Source organism: Prosopis cineraria, unplaced genomic scaffold (assembly GCF_029017545.1).
Source record: "Prosopis cineraria cultivar Desert tree isolate PC_DT_omini unplaced genomic scaffold, ASM2901754v1 PC3, whole genome shotgun sequence".
NCBI lineage: Eukaryota > Viridiplantae > Streptophyta > Magnoliopsida > Fabales > Fabaceae > Prosopis > Prosopis cineraria.
Window position 1 is genome coordinate 40,801,983 of NW_026555334.1, and position 11,192 is coordinate 40,813,174.

An 11,192-nucleotide genomic window follows, 5' to 3' on the forward strand; every position below is an offset into this window, starting at 1 on the left:
ACCCATCCATGTGATGGTTTGCTGGATTGGTTATATATTATTATATATTGTCTCACTGTTTACGAGGAAATGTCCCACTGGTTCAATGAGGGGCTCGGACCTAACTAGTTATCCATTGGTTCAATAAGGAAGCTAGTCTAAGGTGTATGACACCCCATAGTGTGAGAAATGGGGAAAACCGTATTTCATGAGTGAGTTGGATGCGTCTTGTCAGGTAATTCCCTCACAAGTGTTTAGGTTAGGAAAGTCATACATATAGACTATCCCCATTATGTTATAGCCCATGATTTCATATTAAAGGAATAAGGAGGATATACGAGAGGTGTGATCATACATATATGAGTATGGGCACATGATTGTTTGTATTATGACCCTGATAGTAATAATCATGAGTTGAGCCTAATTATCTCTGATGACTGTCAATGACTTGTGTGACCAACTTTCTTGATATGAAAATTGCTATAAGCATTATTTTCCCAATTTTCTATTAGCTTGAAAATACGGATGTATATTCTTAATATTTTACCTGATTTGAGGATTATTTATATGCCACTTACTTATAAAACTAATTGACATATATTAATATGGGTTAGTTGGACCTTAGTTATTGAGTGTTTGTACTTACCCTACTATCTTCAATATTATAAGGAATAGCTCAAAGGTGTGGACAAAGGAAATCACCCAAAGGCTTGGGGCCACAATCCTATTATAGTAGGCCTCTTCATTTGAGTATTTATATGTGTATAATAATTTTAATTGTCAATTAGGAATTCTCATTTGATCCTTACTTACTTATATTATAATTTGTAAGTTGTAAATATATTTTGAACCTTAGGAAGTGAGTTGATGACATATGTTATTTGTGATAGGGTCAAAATGCTAATGCATGTAAGAGTAGAGTATATTATGAGCTATTATAGAGTACTTGATGAAATTGTGGCAACTTCTCCCTTATATGATTTTGAGACTTAAGGGGTTGAGTAGTAAAAATTTAATCTGTGAGTATTTCATGTGATATGGTGCATTGCACGAGTAATCTTAATAATTTTCATGTGGTTAAATTGGTATTAGTTGCTATTGGTATTTTGATAAATGATTCGGACACTTTGTTTTGTGAAAATTGTTAAAAAAGTGTAAGTTTTAAAAAGTGTATCCAATTTGTGATTTAGAAAGAATTTGAGACTATAACTAATGCTATTAGTTAGAGTTCAAATGAGCTTTCTGTAGACACCTAATTCATGTCAATCGAACGTTGGATGGAGATTTAGGGTGCATCCAAAAATTGTCCGTAATGCTGTCAAATTAACAACAAAACTTGTTGTTAAAATTCATACAATTACACAACGGTGCATGTCATAAAGGTGAATATGTCACGGCGCATGTTAACAAATCACAGTGCACGCCAAAATTTTTTTAGAAATTTTCTTGTTTCAATTTTAAATAAATGTACTCACTTATATAATAATTTCATACTTCTGCATGCTTATGAAACTCTGATTTACCTAATTATATGACTTTGAAAAATGATTTAATTTTGTAAACTTAGGTTCCCCCATTTTTATTAACTATTGAAACTTGGTATTATGTCAACCACTAAAATTCCATTTCTTATTTACTTAAGGGTTGGACTAGTTATAAGATATATAAGGAGGAAGATTACAAACTTAGTATCGGTTTCTCAGGTTATAAGAACTGATTTGTGGATTGTGTTGAGTGACTCTGGTTGTTTGTGCATTTGCATATAAAGTTGGCAATTGTCATTATACACATATTGTTTTCCTCTCTTGAGCTAGTACTAATCATTTCATCTTTAGGAGGGGAGAACAGTGCAAACAAGAAACACAGTTGGCAATGTTCCAGTAAACTTATCTACATAAGAGCAAGAAGTCTTGATAGAAGTGGAGAATGAGGTAGTCCCAATTAAAGAAGAGAAAGTAGAAATAGGACAAAATCAAGAACAATCTATACACTCTACGAGTAAAGATAACGCATACTTGAGTTAAGAGTAATGATGGAGAGAATTGAGAAGAGATTGGATGAGCATGATAAGATTCTTGAGAAGAAGCCTAAGGAAGGGTGTGGTGGTACGGTTGAGAAAACTGAAGGTAACTAAAAGAAGAAGAAAAGAGTTGAGATACTTGAAGAAGTGCAAGGGTATGGAAATGAGAAGTATTATGAGGAGAGTACACCAAAAAGGTCAATACATTTTATGAGACCGACTGAAAAGGAACATGAGGGCTCCATCGACTACGCACTCAAAAGATTCATGAGATTGAATCCTCCCCAGTTTAATGATTCCATAGAGAATAGAGCTGGTAAGAAGTGGATAGACCAGTTAGAGACAATATGTTTGTGATGACCTGCATGTGGAGCAGCAAGTACTCTTAGCTACTTTTATACTAGAGGATGCTGCCAAACAATGGTGGGAGAGCATAAGGCCAGTTGATGGCTTTTCTACTTATATGGAAGGAATTCAAGAAGAGATTCTTTGCTCGCTATTTCCCACCTACCTTCCAAGCTGAGAAAGAATTTGAGTTTCATTGTCTACAGCAAGGAAACATAAACAAGGAGGAGTTCATTGCCAAATTCACTGAATTGTCAAGTATTCAACCTATTTGAGACACCATGATGATAAGGAGTAGAAGGCTGAGCAATTCTTAAATAAGATGCGGCCTGAGTGTACTAGGCAATTGGCAGCCTTTAAGATCACTTCCTTTGAGGTGATGTGTAATAAGTTTTGGCCCATTGATAGAATAAGCAGATCAATAGATGATAAGAAGCAAGATGGTCATGATCGTTTCTCTTCATTCATGGGTCCTATCGACAGTGTGAGCAAGAAGACTGGCTTTAGTTTTGGATTGTTTCGAGGGTTTAATGCCGAGAGTGCAAGGAATCATTTCAAAAGGGTCTTAATCCAAGGGATCTTATTCTAAGAGTAGTGCACCTAGAAGTATAGGAGGTCGGAACCAGACTTTGAGGCAGGATTCTGCGCTTACTATTATTGGACATATGAGAGCCCCACATTGCAACAAGTATGGGAAGTATCACATTGACTATGATGTAGATCAAATTAATCTCAGCATGGTTCACCACGCGATGAATGTATCATTAGCTATGACGAACGACTCATAATTTTGTGAAATGTCATTTTTATCCTTTTTTGGTAATATTTTTCAAACAATTGGTATCTCATACTTTCATATACTCTATAACTCTGGTTTATTCTTATTTAGAATAATTTTATTTATTTAATAGTGAAAACTTGGGATCCCACTTGAAAAGAAGTTTAAGTATTACATGATTTTACAAATGATGGATGTGAAAGTCGACGATTTCATCAACGAATTTAAATCCCAAAGTAATTGATTAATTCAAATTCTCTTATATTTAAACTTCTTTTCAATGGCATCATAAGTTTTCACCATTAAATAAATAAATATTATTTAAATAAGACTAAATCAGATTATAGAATATACGAAAGCATGAAATATCAATTATTTGAAAAACATTGCAAAAAAAAGGCAAAAAATATTATTTCACAAAATTATAAATCGTTTGCCACGATCAACGATGTATTCACCTCAATGAACCATACTAAGGCTAATTTGGCCTGCACAATAGTCAATGTTATACACATAAATGATGAGGGTAAGTTGCTTGAAATTTTAAAGTTCAAGGTCTAGGATACTATTCACATAATAATTTAGGGTCTATGACGCTAACTAACTAGGGCACACAATGAATAGTAACGGTGTTGAAAAAAAGATAATGATAAGGTTTAATTTATTATGAATTTAAAATTTTAAAATTTATTTTGTATATTTTAAAAGTTGAAGGTCCAGAGCACTTTTTGAACAAGAATCATAGTCTATTTTGCTCATTGACTTATTAAAAAACAATCAATTTGGCCAAATAACATGAGTTTATTTAAGAGTAATAAAAAAATAAAGCCTGTTATACAAGATTGGTCAACAAGACTTAGAGGAGTGATTTAATTAAATATATATATATATATATATATGATATGTTGAATATAAATTTTAAATCATTTTAAGAAGATAGAAAAAAGAAACCAAAGTTACATTTTGCCCATTATGCAGGTTGGATTAGGTTTCTCAACCATTTTATTTGATGAATCCAACTCAACTTATCAAAATTCTAACCCCTCACAATTTGACTTGTAACTTGTTTGCCTAACTCCAGTAATGTATTTCCTCTATTAAAAAATGTTAGATATTTCTTAAAGAGTTAGATATTTAAAAATATAAAGCATTTTTAGTCTTTTGAGGTATAATCATTGCTTTTTTTTCTTTCAAAAGTACCTTTATTGATAATAACTTTATATTTATTATGGGATATTTAATAAGAGTAAATATGAAAAAATAGGATTAGTTTTAAAGTAAGTAACTATTTTATTGAAAATGATATTTAATTAAAAATATCTTACATTTTTTAACGAATGTAGTATATATTTGTTATTGATCTATAATATGTATATGTATCTATATTTTCACATAATGCTTTGTCTCATAATATATTATACATGCCGAAACTTTTTTTTTTTGAAAAAAAAAAGAATCTGGTACTGCAATATTACATATGATATAAAAATTTATGCTAAAAAATATCATTCATATACAGGGCACCTCATCACTTCAAATCCTGCCAAGAACCGGCACTCTAATTCTAATACTATAAAGACAAATTAGGTAGTTTCCGTGATCTTTGACTTTTTATTTTGATATTTTTTGAGATAGATGCCACAAATAAAAATAATTATATATTTAGTTAAGAAATAAAAATTTAATATCTAAATCAACAAACTGACATTTAAAAATTCAAAATGAATGAATTCAATATTAACAGAATCGAGACTCGGCGGAGAAAAGGAATCATGCCCCATCAAAATTTGCATTTTCTAATTCGGGCGAAGAGAAGGAATTTAAGGAAATTTACGTCTTCTGTACTCTTACGAGACTTTAAAGCCAGCTTGATTTGGCAAGAATTTATTAGTTATTACCACTGTCACAGGTTTCTTACGGTATCAGCAATGCATCCAACAAAAGAAAGCAACTAAGGAGTAAAAGAATGGATGATTCTGCACAAGTGAAAGGTACCAGTCAGTGATATCACTGCATTAACAACTGCTCCGAGCAGTCTACAATCTCTCAGCATCATCCGCCTACCTAACCCCACTCCAACGAACGGAAATCAAATTGATAGTGTTCAACAGCAACTCTACCACTAAAAAACAAACTTAAGTCCAAATCCTTTCCTAATTCCTGCAAATATCTCTTATATAAATCAAATCTCTATTGCGCGATATGATAATCAGGCGGTCACCCCAAAAGTTTCAGTGTTAGTTTCATTCTAGTTACCGTGTCAGCCTCCGCATTACCTGAAACCAGAATCACAAACAAAAATTAGATACAAAACCATACAATCTATGGCAAGGCAAACTGTAATCGTACTAACATGACTATTTTTTAAATCAAATGCCACACCAGACACCTGATGTATAAGAACAGAGCGTACTTTATCCTTGATTAAGCTTCTATTCCCCAGGCAAAGAAATATTGATGTCTGGGGTTGGCCCCTGATCAGATAACTCCTCAAATCCATTCCAATCACAAGCATTGGGTGTGGCATCTAAACTCTGTTTATCGCTGCTCGTGATGTTGTCTGATTCTCTGTGGCTTTGTTCTGGAAGCTGCTGCTGGGCCATGGGAATGAAACAGTTTTCACCACCGTCGGGATTCGCCTGTGAGATAGGTCTCGCTGCCATCACAGAGTCTGCACCAGAAACTGGAGATGCCACAGTGTTCTCACGATTTTGCTTTCTTTTCTGCGCCTTGTGACCATGCCCCGCCAAGAAGCTTCCCATCACAATCTATAATCACACATGTCACCATAAATCCTTCAAAATGCTAAACAACATAGTGCAGATTCAAACATCTCGGCCACATATGAAACCTAGAAACAACCTTAACCAAGTGGTGACATGTTAGTGTGTTTTCTTTTGTCCTCAGCTGAATGTATTGACGCAGTTATCAGATTCACACTCACTAATTAGACTAGAATGTTTTAAAATGCTATGACAGAATGTCCAAATAAAATAGGTTTAACAGAAAAGTTCAAACTTGAAGGCACTTGATGGAATAGGAATAGATGCAAAGCAGTGAAAGAAGATCTTCATACTTGGATTGGGCTAGCAGCAGTCAATAAACCAGCAACACCACCGCCTATGACACGACCGTCAGGGCCAGCCAGCGAGACACTCAATCCACCAGTTCGACTTCTTATGCCCCCATTATCAGACACTGTGAATGACCCTGACAAAGATAAAATCTCGAACCGACCCTGAATTAAAAAAAATGAAAGGTTTCATTGTTGTAAAATGCTCGGAATTAATTGCAGTGGTTTTGTCTACAGTAAGACATCCTAAAAATAGAAGGAATGGCACATGAAATGGTTCAGAGCCTGACCACATGGTCAACAAGAGAAATTTCTGACACAGTTCTGGATGATGAAGCATTAATTAAATAAATAATAATTAATTATCAGCATCATATCGTTGTACCTCCATGCCCATGTTTTAACATGTCATGTCCCGCCTAGGGTTTTATGTTGTAAAACAATTATTTCCCCAAGGTAGCTGGAACCCATTTTCCCAAACCCGACATTGGGAGAGACATGACACAGAAATCATCTGTGCTAGAAGCATCTATTGCTATCGTCTTCGACATATCCATATTCTAAACGCATGGTAGAACAGATCATTACACAAGTCCATGATTAAACTATGCAGGGCAGAAAGTTCACCCAGAAACTTGCAGATTTAAAAAATAACAAAATCAAGAGACAATACCAAAGATATGGCCTTTGTAATCATTTGTTATCATGAATGGCAAAATCATGTCGAAATGCGAGCAATTTAAATAAGAAAAGAAAAACATTCCGATAGCCGAAGAATAGTTATTATCAGAAAGAGGATGCAGATCTCAGAAGTCATCATGCCTCGTATGTTAATAAGCCACCGGAAGAACCAGGCTGCCGTAGAGTGACATTAGATATAGCTCCATTGGCAGAAAGAACGCAAACTCCTCTGGGACCCTTCTGGGCAAATGACAGGATTTTTCCGGCGACATCCTGCATGGAGGCCATCAAGTAGGATCCATGTCACGCTTACCAAAAGATTATACTTTGGGATCAGTTTATTGATGATGTGAAATCACCGGGTATCATAATTTTATTTGAATCTGCGCAAAGGCTAAAATTGTTCAGTGCTTTACGCATTACCTCTCCAGTATGAACAGTGACGACGTGAGGTGTAAAATCCCCACCTGCTGTGTTTGCAAACAACTCACCTTCAAAGATCACAAGCGGATGTAAGATTTCTTGCTCAAAGAATTTGCTATATCCAGTGACTTCAAACTAAGAACTCGCAAGTTACGCGCAAGGCATGTATTTAGCGAAACATCCTTTTTCTTTGCCCATTATAGATGAACATATCAACCATAGATTCTAGGCCACGAGAAGCAAAGCTTAACTCGTTTCAGCCATGAAAAGCCTAAACTTAAATGTTTTGTCCATATTATTGGTGAAAAATAAACAAAGAGGAAAACATAAAACTTGTATCTTGTCCTGAAACGGTTAAGATTTGAGTTACCATAAGCAAAAATTTTCATTTAAGGAAAAAAGGGGGAAAAAAAAACTAAGCACAGATTTGAGACCGAACCCTTCCATCCTCAAAATATAATTCTGGAATTCAGCCGCAGAGAAAAAATGGCAGTTCTGTGTAAAATTAAAACAAAACTCACCTAAAGATGCGAGGAGCTTCCAGTTCCCGGAGCCAGGTGGTCTTCCTCGACCCCTTTTGGAGGAAAATTCAGAAGGTGAAGTTGGGGACAAAGAAAAGCCTTGTTGTGATTGTGCACCCTGGTACGATGTCGTCAGCCTCGGCTTCCCATCTGAATCATATTTTCTCGGCCTCCCTCGCTTCTTTTTCCCGAACAAATCGAAACTCCCTTGCCCTCCTCCTCCGGTAGTTGCAGGCGATGCCATTGTCGCTGCGTCTCCAACTGTTGCCCCTCCACTATTCTGCAAGTTCATGTTAACCGCCATGTTCGTTACCTGAGACAGGGAGGCTCCGATGGGTTGCAGGGGCTGCCCGGAATCTGAGTTCCCAGTTGACCCGAAAACATGGACATCTTTTTCTTCCATCAAAAAGCGTTTGGACGAGGCAGGTAAAAAAATGAAAGAAGGTATAAAGACGTTGTTGGAGTTTCCAGTATCGGAAGCCTGAAAGGTGAATAGTTCAAGTTTGAACCAGAAAGACTCTGCAAATGGCGCCAGAAGTAGAAGAAGTAGAAAGCTTTTTCTATCTTTGGATGGGAGAAATTATGAATTCGCACTCTCCATTAATGGAGGAAAATCAGACTGAGTGTCTGGACTACTGTTCATTTATTTATTCCAATATTTAAAAAATCCATTAATGATCATCTGTGATAAATAAAGATATTCAGCCGAGATTTTGTTTTCTTTCCTTACCTTGAAATATTCAACCGAGATTTTGTTTAATGCCCAAATTATCCCCGCAAATGGACAACCTGACAAGAGATTTGTGTTTCAAATCCTTTTGGCAGGAAGACTTTGTTTTTATTAGGGAAAAAGAGATGATTTTGGTTTCTGCATATACAATTATTCCTTCCCTTTTCCTTTCTTAAAGCGTCTCTTTTTTTAAAAAAAAATTCTTTTTATTTATCTATATTTCAAAAAAGCAACTGATTAAGACGACGCTAATTCTTATTTTTTAATTGTATCCTTATTTTTACTAATTTTAAGTCCAAGACAACATTAAAATAAAATAAATTGAGATATCAGTTATATTTTAAATTTATGGACAGAAACTTCAAAGTATACAGAAATAATTTTTTTTGGCGAAGAATAGACAGAAATAAATCGTGGGAGTATTCAGTATTCATTGCTAATAGTTTGCATTCATTAAACTTGGTAAAATGACATATAATCATAGCAGTGAGTTAGGCGTAAGATTATTATTCTTAAACTGGGTTTTACAGGCTCACTGAGCCATGTCAGGATAGTAATATTATATTAAAGACACCCGTTGGGAAAAAAAAATTAATAAATGTCTGGAGTATATCCTATTAAATCGAATATTCTTGTAAGCAAAATAAGAAGCGTAGCCCTCCATAAAAAAGAGCCCCAGAAAATATAGGTAACAATGTAACATAGTGAGAGTGTGAAGGACATTTGAGTAAAATAACATATTAGGCCACTGCCGTAGATTGGTTGAATGTAGGAAGAGGGAGCTTGCCATTAAAAAATTGCGGTCAAAGTGTTGTTGTTCAGATAAAGTGATAAGCGCTAATAAAATAGTATTTGGGAGTTATCCAAGTGAGTTGAAAATAGAAAAAAGAAAAAAAGAAAAAAGCTGAAGCCCCTATTCTTACGTTTCCCAAATCAATTGGCATCAGAATTCTATTTTGTCCAGCACTTCCAGATTTTGATACCTAAACTACCCCCCACTCCAGTCCACCATCTCAGCGTTTCGTTTTCCACTCCACATTTTATTTTCTAGGCCCAAAAAAAAAAACTAGAATTCTTGAGCAAGTCAAGCACCCAAATTAATATTTTTTTCAAGAAGGAAATAACGGCACTCAAGAGCATACAAAAGACTATACTTCCTTTATTTTCATTTATAAAAAAAACTATTATTTTTAACTTATTTTTTTATATAAAAAAAATTATATTTTTCAATAAGCATTTATTGTAAATTTTTTAAATTATTCTCCATAATTTTATCATTCATGATCAAAAAAAATAATTAATGAAGGTTTGAATAACACAATTAATAAAAGGTATTATAGTTTAATTTTTTTATTTTTAAATATTATTAATATAGTTAATTAATTTTTAAAATTATGTGATATAATTTTTTTAACAAATAAAAATGAAGTGAGTATTTAAGAGGTGGAACTGTGAGAAGGAAAGCCTGTATATTTAACATAAAAAGTATAGATTATATTTCATATTAATATATTTTTTATACATCATAATGATTATGGTTGAAAAATAAACTTCTGCTCACAGACTATCCCATTTTAGCTATCCTCAGGTGACGTTTCATTTTATATCAATATTGATGATTGATATACAAAAGTAAGGTCAGGCTAGGTTAGCTATCAACTTGATTACCAGCTTTCATATGTACAAAGACCGAAACTGAGCTAACCTAGTACAAAGACTGAATCATTAATTTTTTATGAGATTTATAAAAATAATTTTTTATATCTAATCCATCCTTAATTATAACACGTTTTTGGATAAAATAACACATTAATAAAATTTATTAAATATACTTTATAATTTTATTTTTTAAAAAAATATCAATTTCTAAAATTATTTTTCATTCAATACTTTATTTATAAAATAATATTAAAAAAAAGAACATATAAAAAGGATAATATAAAAATATCACTAATAAAAATTAATTTTTATTAAATTATTTTATATTTTAAGATGTCAAAAAAAATTTTAAAAATATTTTATAATTTTGGATAGAAATAATATATGTTAAAAGTGTTATCATATACTCCGTCCGTTAAAAATATAAGTCATTTTTAATATAATTTTATTTTAATAAAATAGTTACTTATTTTTAATTTAATTTTATCTTTTCATATTTATCTTTATTAAACACCCTATAATAAATATAAAATTATTTATTAATAGAGATATTTTTTAAAAAGATAATAATTATATTTTAAGAGGTTTACAATATTTTATTTTTTAAAAAAATATTTTATATTTTTAAATAAAGATAGTACGTCTATAAGAGGAAATGGTAAAAAGAAAAACCAAATTCTGCCCATAAAAAGTGGAATTAAAAAAGGAAAGAAGAAAGAGAGAAGATAAATCCATAGATTATTTAAGTGGCGGGGAAAAAACAAAGGGAAGAAGGAAAGAAAAGTAGGAAACAGTAAAATAAAAGCTGTCGGTAAGAGTGAGATGGTTGACGGGCCTGACAATTCACGCAACCCATTATTAATTGTATAATGAAGGGTTCATGACTCTGCTTCCTTGTTTTGGTCCTTTGCCCCTCTCTCTCTCTTCTTCTTTCCCAGTCTCACGTACTCTGCCTTCCTCTCTTCAAACTGCGACTCTGAAAT

At 33.2% G+C, this 11,192-nt stretch overlaps 1 protein-coding gene across 2 annotated transcripts; it reads right to left on the minus strand.

Moving 5' to 3' along the window:
• Positions 1-5,074: 5,074 nt before the first annotated feature.
• LOC129304889 (AT-hook motif nuclear-localized protein 7-like) lies at positions 5,075-8,457 on the minus strand. Of its 2 annotated transcripts, none has more exons than XM_054944723.1 (6): positions 7,821-8,457; positions 7,300-7,367; positions 7,018-7,149; positions 6,199-6,360; positions 5,512-5,890; positions 5,075-5,398 (listed from the first exon to the last, which is right to left on the minus strand). In XM_054944723.1, the coding sequence occupies exons 1-5, from the start codon at positions 8,221-8,223 to the stop codon at positions 5,555-5,557; spliced, it is 1,101 nt and encodes a 366-aa protein (XP_054800698.1). In that variant the 5' UTR covers positions 8,224-8,457; the 3' UTR covers positions 5,075-5,398; positions 5,512-5,554. The 2 variants fall into 2 exon arrangements, with proteins under 2 accessions (XP_054800698.1, XP_054800699.1); XM_054944724.1 differs by having other exon boundaries at positions 5,536-5,890; positions 7,821-8,455.
• Positions 8,458-11,192: the final 2,735 nt, after the last annotated feature.

Coding starts and splice junctions, on each gene's coding strand:
- LOC129304889 (XM_054944723.1), bottom strand. CDS start 8,223: ATGGAAGAAAAAGATGTCCATGTTTTCGGGTCAACTGGGAACTCAGAT. Junction 7,368..7,820: donor GAAGCTCCTCGCATCTTTAG/GTGAGTTTTGTT, acceptor TGATCTTTGAAG/GTGAGTTGTTTGCAAACACA. Junction 5,891..6,198: donor CTGCTGCTAGCCCAATCCAA/GTATGAAGATCT, acceptor GTGTGATTATAG/ATTGTGATGGGAAGCTTCTT.